The sequence below is a fragment of the Oryctolagus cuniculus genome, chromosome 7 (assembly GCF_051225735.1).
Source record: "Oryctolagus cuniculus isolate XC-2025 breed Fujian yellow rabbit chromosome 7, ASM5122573v1, whole genome shotgun sequence".
NCBI classification, from domain to species: Eukaryota; Metazoa; Chordata; class Mammalia; order Lagomorpha; family Leporidae; genus Oryctolagus; species Oryctolagus cuniculus.
The window spans coordinates 34,565,013-34,588,333 of record NC_142873.1 but is presented as its reverse complement, the minus strand read 5'-3'; the positions used below and the strand labels follow the sequence as shown (position 1 = coordinate 34,588,333).

The window sequence follows — 23,321 nt, the reverse complement described above, 5'->3', positions numbered from 1 at the left end:
GTGAATAACTAATTTCCCTCAGGGGGAAGAGACAGAAATGCTGCATGAGTTTCGTTTGGTGAACTTACTTATTAATCTTTTTTTCCTTCAGCATTATTTTGTTTCATAATTCATAACTCAGCATGCTCTTGTTTTCAACTCTACAATGATAGTTTTTTTTTAAGTCACCTATTGTTACATCTGCCACTTATTACAGGTCATAATTAATTATCTGGAGTTTGACTGTGTTTCCTAACTTTGGCTCTTAGCAGCCGCCCCGAGGTGTCAGGATTTCAGAGTCCAGTTCTAAATGGCACTGTTGCAACTAAAGAAACCAGGGAAGGGGAGGGGAGACCCGCACCGTCTGTGCCGTCTCGTGCTCATTTCCAACGTCCGCATCTAAGCGGAGCCACGTTTTCCTCAAGGACGCAACCTGAGCGAGGCAGGCGAGAAAAGTGGAAAGTGACTCATGGAGCCGGAGCGGCGGCACCGCGGCACCTTTAAGGACTGGAGCCCGGGTATTAGCTCGGCCTTCTCCCCGGCCCTCCTCTGGACTCTGATTGACAGGGCGCCGGGCGAGGAGGAGCAGAAGGAGGCCGAGGAGGCGGCGCAGCCCGCAAAGTAGGGGAGGAGGGGCCCGTCTTGGCCAGGCTAGCCAATCAGGGATCGGGGGCGTGGCCCCGCGCCCTCCTCCCTCCTCCTCCCCGCCCCTCCCCCCTCGCCTCGGCCCCCTCCCCTCTCCTCCTTCTCGTCCTCCTCCTCCTCCCCCTCCTCCCCCTCCTCCTCCTCCTCCTCCTCGCAGGCTGTGGTTTTTCTGTATATGTTTCTGGAGTCCTGAGCCCGAGCTAAACAAAAGCAGGAGGCTGCCGGGGCTGCCGGAGTTTGCCGAGCGCGGAGGAGGAGAGCGCCTGTGCGTTGCCTGCCGCCGCGGCTGGGGGAGATCTGGCGCTGGCAACAGCCCACCCCCTTTGAGCTCGCTCCGGCCCGGAGTGGGGGTGGGGGGCCGCGGGGGGCGGGGGGGAAAGTTTGCATTGCAATCCCCCTGCCTTCCTCTCCTTTCTCCCGATCAATGCCTATTTGCAAAAGGATTAAGCCACAGATTTAAGCGCCGGGAGCCCATTGCTGCCTCGCAAAGGAGACCGGACTGCAAAACCAAAAGCCAGCTCTGATTTCTTTTCGCCAAGTGGGAAGGTGGTTTATTTTTTCTCGCTTTTTTTCGGAGTCAACACCCTTTCCCCAACCAGCCCTTACCCCCACCCTCACCCCGCAACCCCTCCACGCCCCCCACCCCCCGCTCCCCATCCCCCCACCATCCTCCAAAGAGGCAAAGGGATTTTTTTTTCTTCTTCTTCTGCTTCTTCTTCTTCTTTTGGTCTTCTTCTCTCCCCTTCCCTGTTTATCCTGCCAAGGATCTGAAGACAGCCTGAAGCATAAAAAGCCTCGGTGCTTCCCGGGAGCCGAGCCGAGGAGCAGAGGAGGAAGCGCCCGGGGCTGCCGCAGCCTTCGGAGATGGACGAGCAGCCCAGGCTGATGCATTCCCACGCTGGGGTCGGGATGGCCGGGCACCCCGGCCTGTCCCAGCACTTGCAGGACGGGGCCGGCGGGACCGAGGGGGAGGGCGGGAGGAAGCAGGACATTGGAGACATCTTACAGCAGATCATGACCATCACAGACCAGAGTTTGGATGAGGCGCAGGCCAGGTGAGATGGAGGCTTTTCTTCTCCTTTTTTTTTTTTTCCTGTGTGTGTGTGTGTGTGTGTGTGGTGTGTTTCTGCCTCTCGCGGGGGCAAACAATAGGGACCGAATCCGCGCGGCGCTTCCTTGCTAAATGTTCTTTCTCTAACCGTTTTGACAAGCGAGCGCGGGGCGGAGGAGCAGGATCGGCGGCCGGCGCGTTGTTATCGAAAGTGTGGCGGCCGCGCGGGGCTGGGGCTGTGCAGGGTGCGTGTGTGCGCGTGCGAGCGCGAGGGCAGCGGCCGCCGCAGGGACCCGCACACGCCCAGGCACGCCGAGAGCGGCCGGCCCTCCGCGCTGGGCGCCGCTCGCCAAAGTAGGAGGCACAGCACGGTTGTCAAGTTCCCAGCCCGGCGCCCCAGCTTCCTGGCCAGGGGCTCCGACGCGATACAAAATGCAATGTCCCGACAACACTTTTTTTTTTTTTTTTTTTGCAAATTGAGTTGCCTCCTTACCTAACTCGGCGACTTTAATTTTCTTTCTCGACTTACCCCTCCGAATAAATTTTTTGTCTTTTCTCGATTCTCTCCTACCCTCTCAGACCGAATCAAAACAAAACAAAAGCAGGATATTTCTTTGTCAGTAGTTGTCAGCTATCCAGAAAATATTTTTGCATTCACTTAATTCTGTTTTCAAAAATAAAAAGAAGAAAAGAAAAAAAAAAGCAGCCGCTAATGGAGAAGAAGAAAAGACGATTTTGTTTCCAGGCGTATTTGTTAGTTTGGGGAGACTCGGATTTTTAGTTTAACTTTATTGTCTCCTAATTGGAGTCGCTCTGCTGACCTTCCCGGACAGAGACAGCTATGCACGGTCCTTTAAAAAGGGGAGAGGGGCCCCAGCATTCAAGCATGCTCTCTTCTCCATGCTCCTTTCTGGACCACTTAGTATGCAACAGAACAGAAATGAAAGCCTGTGTGAATTTCATGTCTTCCAGTACCATAGGACATGAAGATCTTCATTAAGAACTCGTAATAAAGGAACTGTGTAGCTTCTTAACTTAGTCCACTTCCAGGTATACAGCTCTCTTCTCTAGGATTTCACAGTCCATTCCCTTTCAAAATAAAACACAGGCTCAGGGCCACCCCCACTAACTGCTCACCCAAGGCCAAACTCAAAAGCAAGCATTTTAAATATCAAAATGCTACAAATGTCTGTACAATTACCCGGCTGGGTTAAATCTCCACAGTGGTTCTTTTTTTTTTTTTGCTTTGAAAATTTTTTACATGTGTATATAAAATTCTTGTACCTTCAGTGACTTCATGATGTGGAGAAGACATCATCATATGTGATTTTTGTCCATGGGAAATAGGAATTTGTGCTGAGAAAAGGAGAGGAAGCAGCACAGAGCCTAGATGTTGTGAATTGCACTCTTATTTTAGCTACAAGCACATGCAACATGTAAACTCAGAAGTACTGAGGTTCATGGGTGTCTGAAAACTTGGAAAGCTTCAAAGACTTGGGGACTAGTTTATTATTATATTTTTTAAATAGAGAGGAAAAGATTTTTTTTAATAATTGATGTTCTTTCTGAATTTTATTATCTGAAGAAAAGCTATTAGGTATGTTAAATATAAGATTTCCCCCTGGCACTTCTTTTGAATTAGAATAGATTTCTGCATTATATTGTTCCAGAAAAAAATCACTCAGATACAGCAATAAACTGGTTTAATATTAAGTTTATGAAGTGGAAGTGGCCAGGAGGAATAGATGCCCCTACTTCTGTGATATGTAGTCCGTCTCTTTCTTGTGAAACTGAGGGCTCCCCAGAGCTCACTGGGTGCCCCCCTTTTAATGGCTGAGATATTGAGAGAGAGCAGATGCAATTTGGGGTTGGCGAAATTTTCAGTTCTCCCTCTGTAACCCCATTAGTGTGCTGTAGCCATGCAATATTTTCATCTAGCTCTGTGGGAATTTTTGTGTGCATTTGGGCCTGTGTGTTAGAATACAATTAATGAAAACTATTTTAAAAGACCCAGTCTTTCCCACCTTTTTTCACCCCATATGAGAACTGACTTAATGGCACTCAGCCTTCTTTTAGGTTAAACAATATAAAGGGTGTACTTTTCATCTTTTCCTAGTTGCACCTCAGAAATGTATATTTATTGTTTATAAAGTAAGCTGTTAGTATTTTAGATACAATGTATGTGTTCATTTTGATACTCTTGAATTTTGAGTTTAGACTCCCCTGTTACACAGCATATACAACATGCTTCTGATCTCTGTTCTTCAAGAGGATGTGTGTGTATTTTTGTTTTTTTTTCTATTTAACTTTCAAAGGGATTTCAAAACCAGAATTACATGTGTTTTGAGTGCCAGGGGTTTCCAGTTATCTCTGGATATTAATTTTACTTAGTAAACAGAATTCCTTTAACAGATAGCTGATATGATCAGTATTTTGTTTCCAAAATAGTATCATTCTATTAAGTGATTCCATAATAAAACAGAAGGAAAGATATTGTTTTGTTCCTCAAGATCAGTCCGAATACAAACACACGCGCGCACACACGCACACACACAGACACACACCAGGTAAATCACTAATCTAAAAGGCAAAATTGTATTTATTTTTTCCCCAATGGGTGCAAGATCCTAATTGTAAATAATTGAATTTCAACACCTGCAAATAAGCGGTGTGTGCACAAGAGGCGTAATGTGAACACAGAGAAATGAATTTATTCCCCATATGGGTATGTTTGCCCCCTGGCAATGCATTTCCATACTCTTTAACTTGGGGACTGAAATTTTATAAATTGACAGTTCTACTCAGAAGACCTTTCAAGCATCTTGTGTTTATGAGAATACAGGGGCATCTGCGGAATGAATTCGAACACATGGATGAATTAAATTTGAAAACACACAGACCGAGAGGCAGACAGCTCCTAGGCTGTGGTCGTTGCATAGATTATACAAAACTGTTAACCTATGCATTTGGCTTTGCTGTGTTCATTGTCCTGGGTAGGATTATTGGCTTAAGAATCGCACTTTGATTAAACTACTTAAAAAAAAAAAAACTGTCCCTAAATGAGCATAATTTAGGTTAGTTCTGTTCTGTAGTTAAATCCCTGCTCTCTCTCTGCTAATTAACATTATTTCTTTTTCTACGGCGGGACTCTGTATATTAAGTCATAAAAACAATTGAAGCGTGTCACAGAGTTTGCTGGGTATATAATTTTGGCTAAATGTTCAGATTTGCCCTCCTGTACATCATCAGCAGTTTGATCTTGAGAGTCCACCTAAGCTATCATGTTGTTGTTTTTTCTTGCAGAAAACATGCATTAAACTGCCACAGAATGAAGCCCGCCTTGTTTAATGTGTTGTGTGAAATCAAAGAAAAAACAGGTAGGAATGACATTCCAACATTTTAGCATTTTCTTTGGCCACTGAATCATTCGACCAGCAGTCTCATTCCTATTTAAATATTACAATTTCAGAATAAAAGTGTTACCAGGATTGATCGCATGTTCAGTAGAAGTCCTTACTTTGACAGTTATTGTCATGGATTATTGGTTTATTTCCCTTAACTCTTTTCCTAGCCTTTTTAAAACTGGGCCTAAAATACAGTTTCTGAAAGGAAACTTATAGGGTGCTTTACCTGTGCAGAAAAATATGAAAGTAAAAGTCCACTTCCAGAAGGAATATGTTTTGGCCCATATTTTAAACCTTAGTGTTTTTGGAGTTGGGCATGGGGATGGTAAACTGTGTAAAGTTTCCTTTCCTTTCTCCCTTGTAATTACACAAAGCAGCAGACTAGAGGTTTCTCCACAGAGACTGCTGTCCAATACCTTTGTAGAAAGCGCTATACAACCTTAGGTTATCGGTATGTGCGTGGCCTGTGATTTTATTGCTAGGGGAATCGCTGGTTTAGGAGAGTATACTGCCAGGAGATCACTCCCTCTGTTGTCTTTCTACTTTCTAGACCTCATATCATGGACTAACACACTTATAACACATCCCAGGAGGGCATTTAAATTTTAAAGCAACAATTAAAAAATAGCAGTCATCAATCAGAGGTGTTCTTAAACAACAGATGCTCTGGGAAGGACATTTAGCAACATCCTCTTGTTTGTTTACTTTAATCCTTAATTTTCCAAAGTGGGTAAATCTCTCCCTTGTAAGAAGAAAGAGTTAAGGAGGCAATCTGAAACCAAGGCATAAAGATGAGGGGGTGGTTAGAGAAAGCGGAGCTTCTGCTGGGCTCTGACTTACTGGCTTCAAGGCAGTGCAAAGGACCTGCCATTCTATTTATTTATTTATTTTTTACAACAAGGAGTGTAACAGTCAATAATTCATATCTAAACCATATAAGCAAGGGCATGACATGAATGAAAGTGACAATAAATATGATTGCATGCCCGGTTGATATACATTGATAGTTACACATAAAAGGGGGGAGGAGAACACAGACAGGCTTTCTTTTTGAGAGCTTTTTCCTTTGCAAAAATAAATAGTTTCAAGATGTGACTGTTGATTGACTATGTAATTATTTGGGACTTGAAATGTAGGTAAAATTAGTGAGCAGCTCCTTTGTTGAACGTTGTTTGTGTTGCTCCTTACGTTTTACACAAAGCACCTGAGTAGTGGTGGTCAGCCCTTTAAGCCTTCCAGGTTGCCTTGTCAGAGCCTACCCTTATTGCCAAGCTATTAATTGCATTATTTTAGCTGTGAGACACCTTTTAAGAGATTTATGGATTGTGCTTTCAGATATCAAAAGAGCTTTTTTCAGTTTGTCACACTTTTTAGGGTCTTTTTCTATTAGCGCAGAGGAGACCCAAGTGTGTATACATGTTCTTTTCCTCTTCTCTCCTTTCTTTCTTTCTTCTCATTTTCTTCTTTGCTTTCTGATGCTTTTTTACTTTGAATATTTGGTTTGTTGGAATTTGTGTCTAATACAGTATGAGCTCCTGCTGATCTGTGGCTCGTAAAATGAGGACTCAAAATATAAAGGCATATGTGATCGTTTGGACTAAGGAGAATCTATTTTTTTTGAAGACACTTTGTAAGGTTTTTGCTGAAAGGAAGCCTGTCAGGACACTTCAATGTACATTGTGGCCAAAGTGTTTAATTCTAGTCTCCTAATTAAAACCTACTGAGGCAGTAGATCAAAGTGGGTGGGTGTGAATGGAGATCCGGTTCAGGTGTGGGTTAAAGAGTTTGCTCCTTGTTCATATTGGCTAAAGCATGGTGATGTGCAGCAATTGCATTGGTCAAAACAATACTCTGAAGGTTTCATATGTGTTTGGATAACATTTTGTTTTTAAAATTCTGTGTCAACACATTTAATGTTTTGATATATTTTTTTAAATACCTAAGGGTTTTGTGTGCTGTTTCTAGGCTAATTTTTTTTAGGAAGTTTATCAAATAATGTAAATTGAAACAATAAGGATCATTGCCCTATGTCTTATGGGGTAACTGCACACCCCCTCCCCCCATCCCAGAATTTTGCATTGAGAGGGCACCTTTGGGTGAAAGCAAAAAAAGATAAAAAGAAAAAAAAGCCTTCTTCCCTTTTCAACTTGTGAGTTGGAAGGACTGAGGGACGGAAGAAACCTCTCCCAGCATGTTGCGTGTTGCATTAAAGGTAGGAGTCAACAGTGCTATGTTGAAAAGAACCCTTTGATTTTACAGCACGATTGCTCGGTTACTCAGGATCTGCCCAATGCTCCTTCTCTGTGCCAGCATAGCTTAAAAAACTTGCAGGCAGTGAATGTGTCTGCAAAGTTGCAGGCACTTTTTTTTTTTCCCCTCTTGCTACAGAGTTAGTGAAAAGATCGCTTGAGTGATCAGCTCACCTAAGTTCCTTTGTTGTTTGGGACTTTTCCTCTTACTTTCAAGCCCCCTGGCATTTAACGATGGTTTCTGAACTTCCACATCAAGTATTGTTGAGGTGACTCCGTTGAGGGTGTGCTCTGTGTATTCCTGTTGGAAGTTCACATGTTTGGCTCACCTAGGTAGAGCTCTGGAGAGGGGCTTGCTAATTGCATTCAGTTGCTGCTTTTACTTTTGGTTTTTATTAACGATTTTAGTTGGAAGACTCAAAAGTAAATAGGAAAGCTAGCTAAGTTGTCTCACTAACATTTTGGAACTTAAAAAAAACAACAACACATGTGCATAAAACCCAAAGTAGGCAGCACCGTGTAAATTACAGTTGATTGATGGGTATTTAAATCAGAAATTACTGTGGGATATTAAAAAAAAAAAAAACCCATGTGTCTTCTTGCTTCAGAGTGTGGGTAAGTTTTTATTTTGATACTTTGTTGCTTTTTAAAAAACTAAATGCCAAGAAAAAAGAATGCTAGCAAATTACTTGGGTGCCAAAACTCAAACCACAGCAAGAAAAATCCTTTAAGACATATAGCAATGTGCATTTCAGATGTGGCTTTTATCTGCTGCTTCTTGTGAGAACATAGAGACTTTTAGAGAATTTTGAACCACTTAATATCGCATTTTCTTTTGTTTTTAAGGACCATTCCTTGTCTTCTGATATACTAGCAATTGGCTATGTTACATATATACATCTATATATGGTGGTAATGGAATTGGCGGGATGGAAGAAAAGGAAAAAAATGAGTCAAACTTACTGCATTTCTTGAAAAGACCTTAAACATACTTTTGAACACTCTTAATTTTTTTTCACTTCTGTGTCAAAGTCATGTGAGTTTAAGAATTGGAAAAACATAAAAAAATTAGATATCACTTACTAAGAAGAATATTTATAGATAGCAATGAATAGCTGCAATTGTTGTGAATAGTTTTTAATTTTAGAATTAAATGGCTATAAATGGCACTTTTCAGCCAGTTTTCCTCTGCATATTGTCTATACTGAAGTTAAATAACTGGAGGAGGTTAAAATTATTTTTGCTTCTTTAACACCCTTTTGTTCTTTCTTTTTCTCTCTGTGTTCAATTAACACCCCCATCACAGAACTGTAGTGTCTGTGTGTGTGTGTGTCTAAGTCTACTACCGTATTTCACGAATGACACCTTCCCTTATTCTTATTTGCTGCTGCTTTTTAATATAGCAGTTATTTTATGGGACTTCTACGCTTTTCCTCTCTAAAGCACTGGAGAATAATTTGTGTGTTCCTGTGTGTGTGTGTGTGTGTGTGTCTGTATCTATATATATCTGTGTATATGGGGATTAGTATGGAGGGAACCCATATATTGCAGAGGAATAATTCTATAGTATCAGTTGGCCTTGACTAGAATAGGAGCGAAATGACTTTAGACAATTTAGGGCACTTTCTGATCAGATTCTTTTTGGGATAAAGGGCAGGAGTGACTTTTCCTAAAAGCCCTTGTATAGCAGGCAAATGCAAAAAGTTTCTTGCTGTAGAACTCGGTCCTTTTTTTTTTTTTTTTTTTTTTTTATGGTGGAAGGGGCTGAGCAGAGAAAGGGGGATGCACTAAAATGAAGTTTCAAGGCAGATTTCTTTGATTGCCACCTTTCAGGCTAAGCAGTGTGTTAAAGAGGAATAATGTGGTTCATTTCTATTATTTATTATAATCTGGATGCAAGCTGTAGACCTACAATAACGTGACTCCGAGAGATCGCAATGTGAGATGAGTTAGTGATGAGAAATGTCCCTTCTCTCTGGTCACTATTGTGTACCCCAGTTTCAGAAATGAGTTCAGGAAAATGCCAGCTTCTGAAAAGCGGAGAAGATGTTGCAATGAGCAGTTCCTCACAGCCACCAGAAGTTAGCTTTTTGGAAACCTGTTGTCATTGATACATATAGTAAGACTGTCTGCAGGGCTTGGACAGGGGAGAGAGAGACTTGGTTTATGCTGAGGAATCTGGAAGAGGACTTTTGGAGGGTCAAGACCGAGAGAAATGTGAAAAGCGGGAGCTTAAGGGCTTAAGAGTTGAGGTGTGAGCCTGTGCCTCCCAGGCCGGGCTGCAGGCTGCGCTCTGGGCCGCCAGGGGGGCGGTAGCTGATGTACTTTGCTCCCTGCGGGGGCCAGGCCTTTTCCACTGCTTTAGCTTTGTATTCTGTTGACATTCATGAACTTTCTGTTGTTGTTGTTGTTGGCATAGTTACAAAAATGCCCCCACCACCACAAACAAGCAAACAAATCCAAACTCTCAATTTTGAGCATATTTAAGTAGGAAAAGCATTTTAATTTAAAGAATAACTCTGGCTTCCTTTAAGACATAGGTTACGTGTGTGCCTTAGGAAACTCTCCATAATTTTGGTTTCAAACGTCTTCTGGATGGATGCTGTCATGTTTGAACTTGGTGAGGTGAATCCAAATATATTTTTATTGCTTTTCCTTAAAATGAAAAAGCATCTAAAGTACCACATGATAGAGGCAGTGTCCGGTCCAGCTTCAAAGGTGGTTTTACCTGTTTGCCTGTGACTCCATTGATTTGTCTTAACCTGGTTTAGCGGAATATAATAATTCTGCCATCATCCCTGCCCCCTACCCGAAATGGTGTGGTGAGATTTAAGGAATGCAATACTTGATAAATAAATAGAAGATTAATAAGTTGTTTGCAAGTGCATTATGCTCCCTGGGCTATATAAATAAAAGATGCCTTATTTTCTATAACAATTATCTCAGGATGCATATCCCATTCCACTTCTTAGCGTGTTGTTGCATTAACTCTTTCAGGTCAAAGAAACACATATCTTCATCTCTCATGAGTTGTTGCTGTGATGACAGTTTTTGTCCCATCTGCCTCTCAGGGCTGTTCCTTCTCAGAACCTGGCAGGTTGATTCCCAGTGAGGAAAATGCAGCCATAGGATAAGATTATAAAATCTATCTCCCATTATTGGCCGAATAAGGTCAGAAGTGACTCACCCAAAGGTTCTCCAACCTCTGACAGCTCTCTTTCCATCTCAGTTACTGGTAAAAATCAAGATCGTGATGTCTGGAGAATTCACCCTTTTTGGTTTAAGCTATAGTTTTAACTATATCTCCCATTGAAGCTTTTGTCATTAGAGTGGGAATTGAGGTGGATGTCTCAAACCCATGCTAGTTCTAGACCTACCACTAAGTAGCTATAAAACCATAGACAAATTGCTTAAATAATTTTAGGAGGAACTGTATTATAGGTTAAGACTTAGTCTCTAAGTGTAGACTCCCTGTGTGTGCATCCCAGATCTGCTACCTTTTAACTGTGTGGCCCTATACAAGTTCCTAAACCTCTCTCTGCCTCATTTTCCTTATCTATAAAAACCGGAGATCATGGTGGGGCCTATCTTAGAGGGTTGTTTAAATAAGGTAATACATGTAAATTACTAGGCCTGGCATTGAGTAAATAGTCAATAACTGTTAGCTTTTATTATTCCTGGCTTTGTTTTCTTACATGAAAAAGAGAAGCTTACACCAGATGGTCCCTAAAGACCCAGCCAACTCCAAGTCTCTGTGATTCTGTGCTGAAAAGAGACAAAAAAATGCTGATTTTAAGAATTGCTTTCTTTTGTTTCTCTCACCATTCTCTTAAAGTGAGAATTAGCTGTATCTGACCAAAAGGCTGGGACTAGGTTGGAAGAGGAGGGAAGAAGAAAATGGGTAAGAGCAGAGACAAAGGTTTTTAATTATCCACAAATAGGACAACATCCACCTGAAAAGCTAGACTTGCATATATTAGCAACAGCATTTTTCTTACCATCAGCAACTGTGGTCATTGTGCAATCATAGTTAAAAATATTTTCTTTCTGGAAATACATGGGCTCATCCATTCAACTTACAGTGCCTCAAAGCAGGAAAAGCAGCCTCACGTGAGTTGAGGACTACTTGACCTTTTCTGCCTTCCTAATTTCTTTCTTATTCAGGAAAAATACTACCTTTGTCATAAGGACAGTCTTGATACATAGCAGACTTTTTCTTTATGTTTTTTATAACTTTCTTGAGTTGTATCTCCTATACCATGAAGTTTACCCACTTACAGGTTTTTAGTATCTTACAAAGCTCTGCACTGATCAGTCTGATTTTTGGACCTTTACATACCCTCCACCCCAAACCTGGTACCCCTTACATCAGTTCCTCCTCCCCTCCTTGACTACCACCTGGTATTGCTCATCTACTTTCTGTTTCTATGAATTTTGCCTATTCTGGGCATTTCACAAATAGAATCATACTACCTATGGCATTGTGAGAGTAGCTTCTCTCACTTAGCATGTTTTAAAGGGTCATCCATGCTGTGCCACATATCAGTTCTTTATTCCTTTTTGTGGCCACATAATATTCCATTGTAGTGGATATACCACATTTTGCTTAGGCGTTCATCGTTGCTGAATCATGAGGTTGTCTCCACTTTTTGGTTATTATGAGTAATGCTGCTATGAATATTTGCAGGCAGCTTTTGTGTGTGGACATTCCTCCGGATATAGGATGCATATGCTGCATCGTTAATTTGTGTTTAGATATTGAGGAACTGTGGAACTTTTCATCATTGCCGTGTGCATTCCTTTCCTTTCCTTTCTTTCTTTTATTTATTTATTTTTTTTTGGAGGTGTAATTGATACCTCCATATCACAAAAGGAAAGAAAAACCCTGTACATATTTAATGTAAAAAGTTTGATTAGTGCAGCAAGTGCAATCTTAAGTCATATTGTAAATGCCAATAAGTTACTGCCAGGACTCCATTTTTCACCATGTTTGGGACTTTACTTTGTTTTTTGTCTTCTTTGGTCAGTACATATTATAAGAAAAAAGAAACTTGATAAACTTATTTGACTTGAAAAATGCATAATTAGGACTTATTTTGAAACCTCTCAGAACAATTAGCATTTTAAAGAGAAAGAAAAACAAGTCAAAGGAATGACTCTCATAACACTAGAATTTCAGTGATCAGGTTCCTGGAGAAAAAGACACTTTTGAAAAAGATGAGAGAATTTTCTGGATAGCAGTCTAGTATGACAGAGACAGCACATGGACTTCCAGTCAAACCAGCCTAGGTCAGATCTTAGCTTGTTGTATAACATTCCTAAGTTACTTGATTTAACAGGGCTTCAGTTTCCTCTTCCGCGTAGAGAAGATAATAATACCTACTATATAGGGTTGCTTTAAAAAGACAGTAATATAAAGCACATGGTTGAATGAGTTGCTCAGTGTGTGGCAACTACTGTTATTGTTTTTAAACCACATAGCAAAGGACTGACTACCTCTCTTATCAAATTGGCCTTGTGCAGGTTGGATTTCTTCCTAACTGCTGAGTAATTTCGGTGGTTCACCAAACTGCTTGCTGACCCCACTTTATGTTAACTAGGTTTCTGCGTGGGAGAAAAAAGGTTTTAGAAAAAGCTCAAAATGCACCTTCACACTCTCACAGCCTCCTCCCATTATCCTGGAGTTCAGGAGAGAACCCAATACAACAGTGGTGTTGCTCAGTGAACACACTGGTAATTTCAAATTCAAAAAAGTAAAAAGAAACAAGGTAGGATTAACTTTATTATACATCTTACTGAACCAAAATGAACTAAAACATTTCCTTCATCTAATCAACGTAAAAATCATCAATGAGGCCAGCGCTGTGGCTCACTAGGCTAATCCTCCGCCTGTGGCGCTGGCACCCCGGTTGGGTGTGCCGGATTCTGTCCCGGTTGCCCCTCTTCCAGGCCAGCTCTCTGCTGTGGCCCAGGAAGGCAGTGGAGGATGGCCCAAGTGCTTGGGTCCTGCACCCACATGGGAGACCAGGAGGAAGCACCTGGCTCCTGGCTTTGGATCGGCGCAGTGCCGGCCGTGGCAGCCATTTGGGGGGTGAACCAACGTTAAAGGAAGACCTTTCTCTCTGTCTCTCTCTCTAACTCTGCCTGTCAAAAAAAAATCATCAATGAGTTATTTTACATTTTTTTTTAAATTAGATGTTGAAAGTCATCGTGTGTTTCTCATTCCCAGCACATCTTGATGTGGACAAGTCATGCTTTGTGTGCTCAGTAGCCACATGGGATGAGTCGCCGCCATATTGGACTACACAGCCGTCAATGGTTGTTTTGGCACAAGTCTTTGTTTTGTTCCTTTTTTTTGGCAGCGATTTTGCACTCTGAGGAAGACACATGGTTGTTCTCTACTCAGACTTAATCTGGTAGATCTGTAGCAATGGAAATTGGTTCCTGATGGATAGCCATGTTCCAGAATAAAGCATTATCTGAGGCATCTCTTACTGGCACTGCATCCTCTGAGGTCACTACTGGGAGCCAGGATGGGGTGGCTCCCCTACATCACCCAATCTGTTTTTTTCTACTGTATTTCCATGACTCCTGATTTTCTGCTTTGTTTCCTTATCCATAGCAGAATCTAAAATGTTTCCTAAAATAGAGTGAGCGGGCTGTCTTCAGTTAGAATACAGTGAAACAAGGACAGAGGACTCCCTGGGGGCCAGGGAGGTGGTGACAAAAGGTTTTGCTTGCTGGACCCTGCATGGGGAGTTCTGAGGCCTGTTGCGGACTGCTCCCAAGTTAATAAGTTGTTTTGAGAACACCGTTTAACATCCTGGTCTCAGGTTTCCACGTCCATGGAATGGGTGTCTCTATGGTGCCATTAATCTGACCTCATGTTCCTTGGGTCATCAGCCCCAACATGGTCCCTGCCAAGGCCTAGATTCAGGAGGGGAGGCAGGTGGAGCATTTATAAAAGTTCTCTTTCATCATTCGGGCAGTTCTGACTTATCCTTGAGTCCTTGTATCTTCTCTAGACAGTCACATAAAACTGGTTGTGGTGGTGTTAAAGCTTCCTCCATCAATCAAGCTGAATTGGAGAAGGCACACTGGGAGGGGAAAAATTAGTGGAATTTAAAAAATTTATATTATGGAAGCATTCAGCATCACATTTACAAGACTGGTTGGAGTCCAGTCCCAGGTTAATCCACTTTGTTGACTTCAGGACTGAATGCAAATAATGTTTGCGTAGTATTTTTATACCAATCGAATGTTAGACTGGAGCTTAAAAAAAATGGGAAGATTTATGGGTGCAAGTGCAGGATGCCTCTTCGAGTTCCTACGGTGGAACCCAAGTTAGGAAGTTTGGCTTTGATTTTCAATCTTGGAATCCTTGGAGTGCCACTTGTTCACCATTTGCTTGCACAGAAATACTGATAACTTGTTTCCCACCTACCTAAACGTGAGGTTTCTGGAAACTTAAAAGTGAGGACATTTAAAGAGGTGTTTCGGTGTTCCTTAAGAAAGCATGGTCAGTACTTGGGAGAAGGTGTATACATTTGGCTTGCCTCGAGACAAGTTGAGTCTGCCAGTAGTTTAAAGGAATAAATTTACCTGCTGGCCTGTGGCGATAGGCCTGGGGGGAGGCCCTGAGAGTGTAGTCCCTTTTTTTTTTTTTTGTCTGATGGCTTTAGGCCTTTGGAGACGTCCAGTGTTGTTCCTACTGGACAAGAATCTTCCTAATCATGACCATTATTAGTGGAATGGAAACTTTGCATTTCCCTTTTGTACCTGACAAAGCCAGCCTTTCAGAGACCCTCCAGATGAGCCAGGCCTAGCTCGCCCGGGAAAGACCCGCTCTGTGGATAGAAGGGTGTAGACCTTAATTCCTCCCTACTGTATTTGCATGTGGAGGCTCCAGGGCCTCGCACCCTGCTTACATTAATAAACATTTAAAAACAAAGAGCGGGCCGTGCAGGCACAGCTGTGCTTTGTGTGGTCTCCTTGCTAGGGTGCCTGTAATCCCCAACCCCTTGCGAGGGAAATGCCTGGTGCTGTGTGCGGAATAGGAAGGCCTGAGATGGAACCAAGTCACGTGCGGAATAAAGTAAAGCGGCTTCGGCCTGAGGCCAATTAAGGGAGACGGGAAAAGGGGGCGGAAAAAGAGAAAAAGAAAAAGCCCGTTAACGCAAACACCCGATTTCAGAGAGTATGTTCGCTCAGAGCGATGGGCAAGAGGAACATCGGAGCTGTTTAGACGGAATTGGAGGAGCAGCATCACAAAATAAACTTTGCGAAGTCAGGCTCCGTGCGGGGGTCGGGTGGCAAACCACATGGCCATGTGCTGAATCCAGAGGCCCTTTTTAGACCGGCTCCTCATGCCCGAGAGAGCTGGGCCTTGGGAGCCGGGCGCCTGGGTCTTGGCGGCAAGACCGGCACAATTAGCCTTTCAAAGCAGAGGCCCAGGGAGGCCGCCAGCCCTCGCAAGTCTGTGGCGGGCTCACGCGCCGCAGCACTGGGGACACTCCGGAGCGCCCGCCAGCAGCTCGGCCCCCTCGGCCCGCCCGCGCCGCACCGGGCCCCGGGCCTCCGCTGCGGCTGCACCCAGAGCCTGTTCGCTCCAGGGAAGCGCTGTTCTCCAAGCGCCTGGCGCAGGCCACGCGTCTGCCTCCTCCGGCCGCCCGCGCGGATCAAGAAGCCGGGGCAGGCAGCGGGAGTGCTGTCCCGGGATTTGGCTGGGAAGGGGGGCGCTTGGCCAGTTTTCATGCTTCCCCCTCCTCTTGACACTGGGTCAGTGGCAGGCGATCCGCCCTTGGTCGCGGCTGCAGGCTTGTTCCTATCCCCTCTGCCTCCCAGCTCCTCTCTGACCTCACTCTGTGGTGGGCCCCCCCGCACCCCCAGGGGACCAGCTCTGGAGATGGGCTAGGACGAGCACGGAGCACCCAACTGGCGCCTCTGAGGCAGGGCGTGAGGGCGCTGTCCGCGGGGAGCGGGGCCCAGGGCGCATTCCTGCCTGCACGGCCTGTTCCGCGGGGCCGCCCGAGCGGCGCTTTCCTTTCCGTATGCAAAGTGCCTGTGCTGTGCAGACGTCCGTGGTGGTGGTTTTGCATACAGAAGTGAATTCCAGGAGGCTGCTTGTGAGCACGTGGGTGAGTGTGTGTGTGTGTGTGCGCGCGCGCGCGCTCACACACACGCATGTTAATGTGCAGCTCCCTGCTCAGTGGGCGCCGTGTCGGTTCTCTGTCTTCCGTGAGTGTTCCAGTTGTGGCTTTGTGGTATTGAAATGAATGAAATCATGCAATCTGAAGTTACTGCAGAAACCTCCGGTCTCCTCTGTCTCTCAGCTCATCTTCCCCTGGGGAGAGAAGGTTTTAACCCAGAGAGCCTTGATGTACTTTAAACAGCACTGAGGTTTGTTTTCCTTAAACTCGGTCTGATTTCTTGAACGCTTGAAGTCTGTGCGGGGCCTTCCAACGTACCTCCTTTCTTCTGCGGCGGTTTGTCTTGTCTTTAACGAACGTGGAAAGGAACTTCAAGCGGCCTTGTTCTAGCCAGTCGTCAACGAACAGAGTGAGGATTTTGGTAGCTTGCTCCCGCCTGTCGGTGCACAGAAAACTGCCTCCCCTCCCCCACCCAGCCTGCTGGAGCCAGGCAGGAAGGGGCTGTCATCATGCTCCTGACTGAGCCCTATTCCTTTATTTTTCTTCTTAGAAAGTTACACTAGGAAAGATGTTCTTGATGTGGGATTATTATTCTTAGAGGGATTCTTGAGCTTTTCTCTGACTGCTCGGCTACAGCCTCACCGCTCCTAAGGCAGACAGACCCTCCACAAACTTTATGTTGAATGAATGCGGGAGAGCTGCAAGTCGGGAAGGTTGAATTCCCTCATTTCTTGGAAAATCTATGAATTAATTTCCTCTATAAATTTCCCGCAGCCCCGGCTCTGATCCACCAGCTCAAGAACCAGGCCCATTATGAATTTCACAGGATGATTTCTCATTTCAGGAGCTCCCTGGAGGGGAGAGAATGGAAGGGTTAGGCAGGGTGAGAGTTCACTTGCTGCCTTGGACTGTTGCACACATTGGACTAAAATATAAAAGCAGCACTAATAATACCAACAGTGGTGCTAATGAGGAATAGGAATGATGCTCACTGGGGCACCCCACCCTCCCACTGATCCACGGGGTGTTTTGGATTGGGATGCTTCTAGTCACTTCCATTTGGGCTCCAGTATTCAAACATGACTGGTTGTCTTGTCAAGATCCCAGCTGAATGAATCTCACCCATGATGTGACCTTGTGAATGTGGCCCTTCTTAAGGGGAGGTTACAGAAGCTAAAGTGAAGTGTTCACTGGGTATTTTTGAGCTCTGTCTTTCTGGAGCTCATGAGGAAAAACTCTTGTGCTTTCTAGGGTGACCAGCGTAGAAGTTCAGAGTGGAACGATGCCCTGGCTGGGTTCATTTTTTGTTGTTTTGCATTTGAGAAGCACCAGTTAACCACTTTCGTTTTAGACCTTCTGGGGGCATGGTGAGACTGAAGAATCTGTCTTCTGTTTTGGTGTGTTCATGGCTTTTGTGAATCTTTATGAAACTTCTCATATATGTGAATGTACTATAAACAGACTGAGGAATGTGAATGTGTGTAATTCGTGGTCCTTACCCTGAAGGAGCTTATGGCCCAGTAGGGGGCCTGAATCATGGTCATGATCATTGTACCATGGGCTGCTGAGCAGATCCCAAAGCCCTGCGCCTTGGCTGGACTGTTCCTTAAGGCCGGGGTCATGACTGTGAACTAAATTCATTGCCACTTGGATGTTCATACAGGAATATGTTTTCTCTGAATCAAAGCATTCTAGTTTGTAAACTTAGGAGACCCGAGAAATATCGTGGGTTGAGTCCTTGCATAGTTGGCCTTCTTGCCTCCTCTTGAATGCTGTAACCCTGGTCATTTCCTTTCTGCCATTCCCTTTCCTTCTCTTTTGTTCCCTTCCTCCTCTCTGCTGGGACCTACCCACCCCGCCACCCGCCACTCCCCTCCCAAATTGCTATTTGCCAAACTTGTGACCTGAGACCACTTGGCATTTCCCCGAGATGGCTGGAATTTACCACCCGCTGAATAGGCATTCTGTGACATTTGCTCACCTGGGCAGCTTAAGCTACATGGTCTGCAGCTGCCTTGGAGGAGCGCAAAGAGGAAGTGTGAAATTTACCTCTGTGCTCCAGGGTTCTTGCTAGCGCGGAGACAAACAATGATGCCTTCTAGAAGCGGGAAGGAATTTTTATCACGGTGCACATATATAGTTATACATCTATATAGTCATACACACATTTATTATGTATTCAATAAATGCATGTAGACAATTTGTGCATTATCTGTCATTCTCTAGTCATTATTTTAACAAATTAAATTTTCATGGTTAGCTTCATCTTTCACATTCATCCCCTCCCTCCCCACAGCTCCCTTCTCTCTTCTTCCTCTCCCTCCCTGCTGGTAGAAGACATTGAGTTAACATAATGCTCTTGGAGACCTTGTGCCACTAGACTGCCTGTCTCCTGAAGGTTTATGACACCGCCGGTGACGGCTTTCTCACTGTGGCCTGCCCAGCCCTTCTGCTGGTAAGGAAGTAGCTGCCTGTCTCTTTGGATCAGACTGGTCTAGGAGCTTGTTCAGTCCAGTTACAGGGACAGGCAAGCCCCAGGGGCTTCTCTCACTCTTGGAACTCCCAGACACAAGGTCTGTCTGTCCTGACTGTCAACAGAGGAACAGAACAGGCGATGTGAATGGCGAAGCTGTTACTTTATACGGGTGTCCTCTAAGTGATGTGAAAGGAAGAGTGCTCTGGGCCCCAGGCGGGGGGGAAGAGTGGTGGTGGTTCCTCCTGGAATGCAGCTTAGCAGAAAGTGTCAGCAGGAGTGATGTCCTTACATCGCTACAGAGCCGAGGATTCTTGTGTCCACACGTAATAACACCAAATGCACATAAAAAAAATCTACTTCCTATATGCATAGCTTCTACTGTTACTCCAGTTTCTTAGCTCCAGAAACTGAGAGTTTAATGAATTTTCCCAAAGTCAGGCAGCTCTTGCTTGAGAGGCTGAGAGGGGACATGTTTTACTAGGTCAGTTATTTACCAAGTATAGATTTTTTTTCTACAAAAATATTCATTCTCATTGAGGGACAGCTTTTCAAGTTGTGATTCTTCCTAGAAAATTTAGTGTAATCCTTCTCGATTGTCCAAATATCATTTTGTTTGGCTCTGATATCTCTGGTCCTGTTTCTCAGGTACAGAGACTTATTATGCAATGGCTGCAAGTGGCTACAAAATACAGGTAAAGAGGGTAAGTCCGATCTTCTCCTCGGGCCTGCTTCCTGGCTTGCATAGACCTCTGTTTTCTCTTTGGAAACCATCTGATTTCTTTTTAGCAGGGCACCTGACTTAAGGTCACAGGTGGGCCAAGGCTTGACCTCGCTCGTTAGATATGTCACCTTCTCTAATTCTTGTTCGGAAGCCCGTGATTGGATGGGATCCTAACACAGGGTACAAGTCTTGTTCTTGGATGCCCTTCCTGGTCCCACCATCCTTCCACCAAACTTTCCTGTGCAGCCAGACTCAAGTTCCTGGGCCTTCAGATGATTCTGAGTAGTGCAGGTGGAAGCTCTATTGGTGAGACCTAGAAGTCTTATCCCTGCTGTTACAGAGCACTGTCCTTAGAATGACACACTGAGCAGCTCCTCTTTTTGATAATGGGTGTCCTCAGTTTATTTATTTGGGAACAAGATCCCTTATTTGGGTTCACTCCCCCAGTGTCTGCAATGACAGGGGCTGGCTAGACTGAAATCAGGAGCTAGGAATTCAAACCACATGGGTGTCCTGGACCCAGATGTTTCAGCCATTGCTGCTGCCTTGTAGGGTGTGCATTAGCAGGAAGCTGGAATCAGGAGCTGAGTCAAGACTTGAGCCTAGGCATTATGATCTGGGGCATGGGCATGGTAACCACTAGGCCAGCAGACCTCCCTGAGTGGTATCAACTTTGAGGAGGGGACATTGGTTTCCCAAGGAGAGGTGGAGGCCCAGAGAGCAGCCTGATGTTCAGGAACTGGGTGGAGACGACTGCTGATGATGGGAGCTGTTGCCAGATCTGTTAACCTTCAAATCACCAGAGTGTTGGATGCGAAAGGCATAAAAAGAATCCAAAGCATGGCCCATGTATATTTATTGTTTAGAAAATAGTCCAATACCCAGAGAACCTTAATAAAGAAAAGAAAATTTTACCAAAAAAAGTAGAATAAAATTCACCTTTAATTGTAGGACCCTGGCTCAAAGTCTGTTTTCCATTTTTTGTTTTCCTGGTGTTTATATATTCTCCCTGTCATTTTCCTATGGCTATAGGAATTTTCCATTTCTTGAGGATGATTACATATTCAGGGATGAGATTCTCTTCTATTTATAAACAGAACCTGTTATGTATCTTATTTATTTATTGCTTTTCTCATTTCAAAGAGGAATTCAAACAGCTTACCAAAAAGTACAAGTGATACCAAGGAGATTTATGAAATAAATGGGGAAATTGGAAGAGAAAATTCAGGTAGAGCAATGAAATAAAATGTGAAGGAATGTTAGAGTGTAAAATTACATGCATGAAGTCCTTTCTCACTGTGTACATCCCAACTTTTTGCTAATGAGGTAATAGCTACCTGTCTCTTTGGATCAAATTAGTCAAGGGCCTTATTCACTCCAGATCCTAGAGAAGTTAGTTCTAGATTTAACTCTGTGCTTCCTGGTAGCAAAAGCAAAAGAGGAAACAGCATCATTTTCAAATTTCAAAGCATTTAGGCTTCAAAATCACTCAGCTGCTTGAGAAAGGACTTCTTTTTTCCATATACTGGGTCTTGTACCACATTTCTTTCATTGTTTCTATTGAGAAGATGCTAAGTGATATGATGGACATTGTCCTTAACAGCATTTCATATATTTTCTTGTTTTGTTTTTTTGTTTTTGAGATTTGGGTCTGTCAGTCAAACCAGCCTCAGGGATGAGGAGTCAGGTCAGGAGGTGTCTCAAATCCAAGACTTCATCATCTGGATTAATCCATATGTATTCAATAGCATCTGAAGTTGTTGGGCCTAGATTCTTGCCTAAAAGCCCCAGGCAAAGTTACAACAATGGGGACAATGGTGGCCTGATTAAAAACCTCTCCTCCACCAGGATTAAAAACCTCAGCAATAGTCAGAGGGACCCTGGTGGCCCACTAAGTAGACCCAAGGAGCCTGTGACACTCTGGGAAAGAATTTAATTCTTATTGGAGCACATGCAGGGAAACAGAGGCAAGAAGCCGGTTAGGAGACAGAGTTCCGAGACAGAGTAGAGGGGCTGGCACTTTTCACAACTCCCTTAGACTAACTTCCCCATCCTCTAGCTTGTAAGCTGGCCAGATGGTGGTGTTATATTTCATATTTTGCCATAGCCCTTTGTACATAACCTCTCCACAGTACTCACCAGATTTTATGATTATTGCTTTATGATGTCATTCCCTTAATATTTTCTGAATCGAAACATTGCTTTATCTGCTTATCCCAAAAGGGGAAGAATCATTTATTAACATTTATTGAGTTCGAGTTCTTGCTACCCTTGACTCAGATTCTCTTGAGTGAGTGCTTAAGGTTTATTAGGCATAAACACATTTTTTTTTAAAGATGTATTTATTTATTTCAAAGACAGAGTTACAGAGAGGCAGAGGCTGAGAGAGAGAGAGAAAGAGAGAGAGAGAGGTCTTCCACCCACTGGTTCACTCCCAGATGGCCGCAATGGCCAGAGCTGCAATGATCCGAAACCAGGAGCCAGGAGCTTCTTCCAGGTCTTCCACATGGGTGCAGGGACCCAAGGACTTGGGCCGTCTTCTGCTGCATTCCCAGGCCATTAGCAGGGAGCTGGATCAGAAGCAGAGCAACTGGGACTTGAACCAGCACCCAGATGGAATGCTGGCACTGGTGTTGTAAGCGGCAGCTTTACCCACTATGCCACAGCTCCGGCCCCAACACATATTAATAGATACACGGGCCTCTTGCCTGGTTTGAACTTTTTTATCTCTTGAATAAAAGTGTGTATATTTTATCTTTTGCAAAATAAGGTAAAAATTGTCTAAAATATACTCAATACAACTGAGGTCCTTTTAGACTTTAGAACTTTAAGCCAAGAGTGGAAAAAGCCAGAATGACTTGAGGGCATCTGAGAGGGTGGAGAGGGACCATTGTCTTGTAGATTTCCCTTTTCATTTCCTTTCCCTTTTAGGAAAAAGCCTTCCATTCCTGACTAATTAGCCCTGCCTCCCTGACCCCAGGTCACTGGGCTAGAAGGAGTAAGACCCTCTTTCAGTCTACACCTGGCAGCCTAGGCTAGGAAGTGCTGGGGTTTCATTTCTCCTGGCAGCCAGCATTGTGGGTGCCGTTGTGATTCCGGGGACTCTAGTTCAGAGAAGCACTGGGGAGGGACAGGAAGGAGATGCTCCCTGAGATGGAAGCAAATAATTTCTGCAGCCGGCTTTCTTCCAGTGTTGTGAATCTTAGGTGTTTACCACTATATGTACTACCCTCCTGGTTCCCTTTCTCCCTCATTTCTTCCTCTCTTTTCTCCTTACCTCTCCTCTCCTCTTCTCTCCCTTCCTCTTCTCTCTCTTCTCACTTCTCCCATTTAAACAGCATTGGCTGGACACATCCTTATGGTTGGCAGAGAGAGAAAAATGTCCTTGGATGGCTTCCCTTTGGGAGAAAGAAGAGGAAGCTTCAGAACAGCTTTTGATCTGGTCCTTGAAGGTGACCTCTCTGTATCACAGAGCTTAACCTGGAACATGGCACAAAATGACGGAGATCCCAGTTTTCTCTAGGACTGTAAGCTTTCCCTTGCAGATGACACACTCTGGTGAGCCATGCCCTGCTCATCCTTGCATACCTAGCACAGCACTTGGTATGTAGGAATATATGTTTATTGGTAGAAGAAAAGAAAGAGAA

At 44.1% G+C, this 23,321-nt stretch overlaps 1 protein-coding gene across 8 annotated transcripts in view; it reads left to right on the top strand.

The window, feature by feature from the left end:
• The first annotated feature begins 709 nt into the window (after positions 1 to 709).
• Positions 710 to 23,321, top strand: part of PBX1 (PBX homeobox 1) — a 332,058-nt gene continuing 309,446 nt past the window's right edge. For 3 of the 8 annotated variants that reach the window (XM_089299650.1, XM_089299652.1, XM_008264149.5), the window contains exons 1-3: positions 712 to 1,170; positions 1,389 to 1,679; positions 4,979 to 5,052. In XM_089299650.1, the coding sequence (XP_089155776.1) occupies positions 1,489 to 1,679; positions 4,979 to 5,052 (265 nt within the window). In that variant the 5' untranslated portion in view covers positions 712 to 1,170; positions 1,389 to 1,488. Of the gene's footprint in view, positions 1,680 to 4,978; positions 5,053 to 7,268; positions 7,292 to 16,327; positions 16,466 to 23,321 lie in introns of those variants that run through there. The other 5 variants (XM_089299648.1, XM_070077423.2, XM_051858426.3 and 2 more) reach the window with 5 other exon arrangements.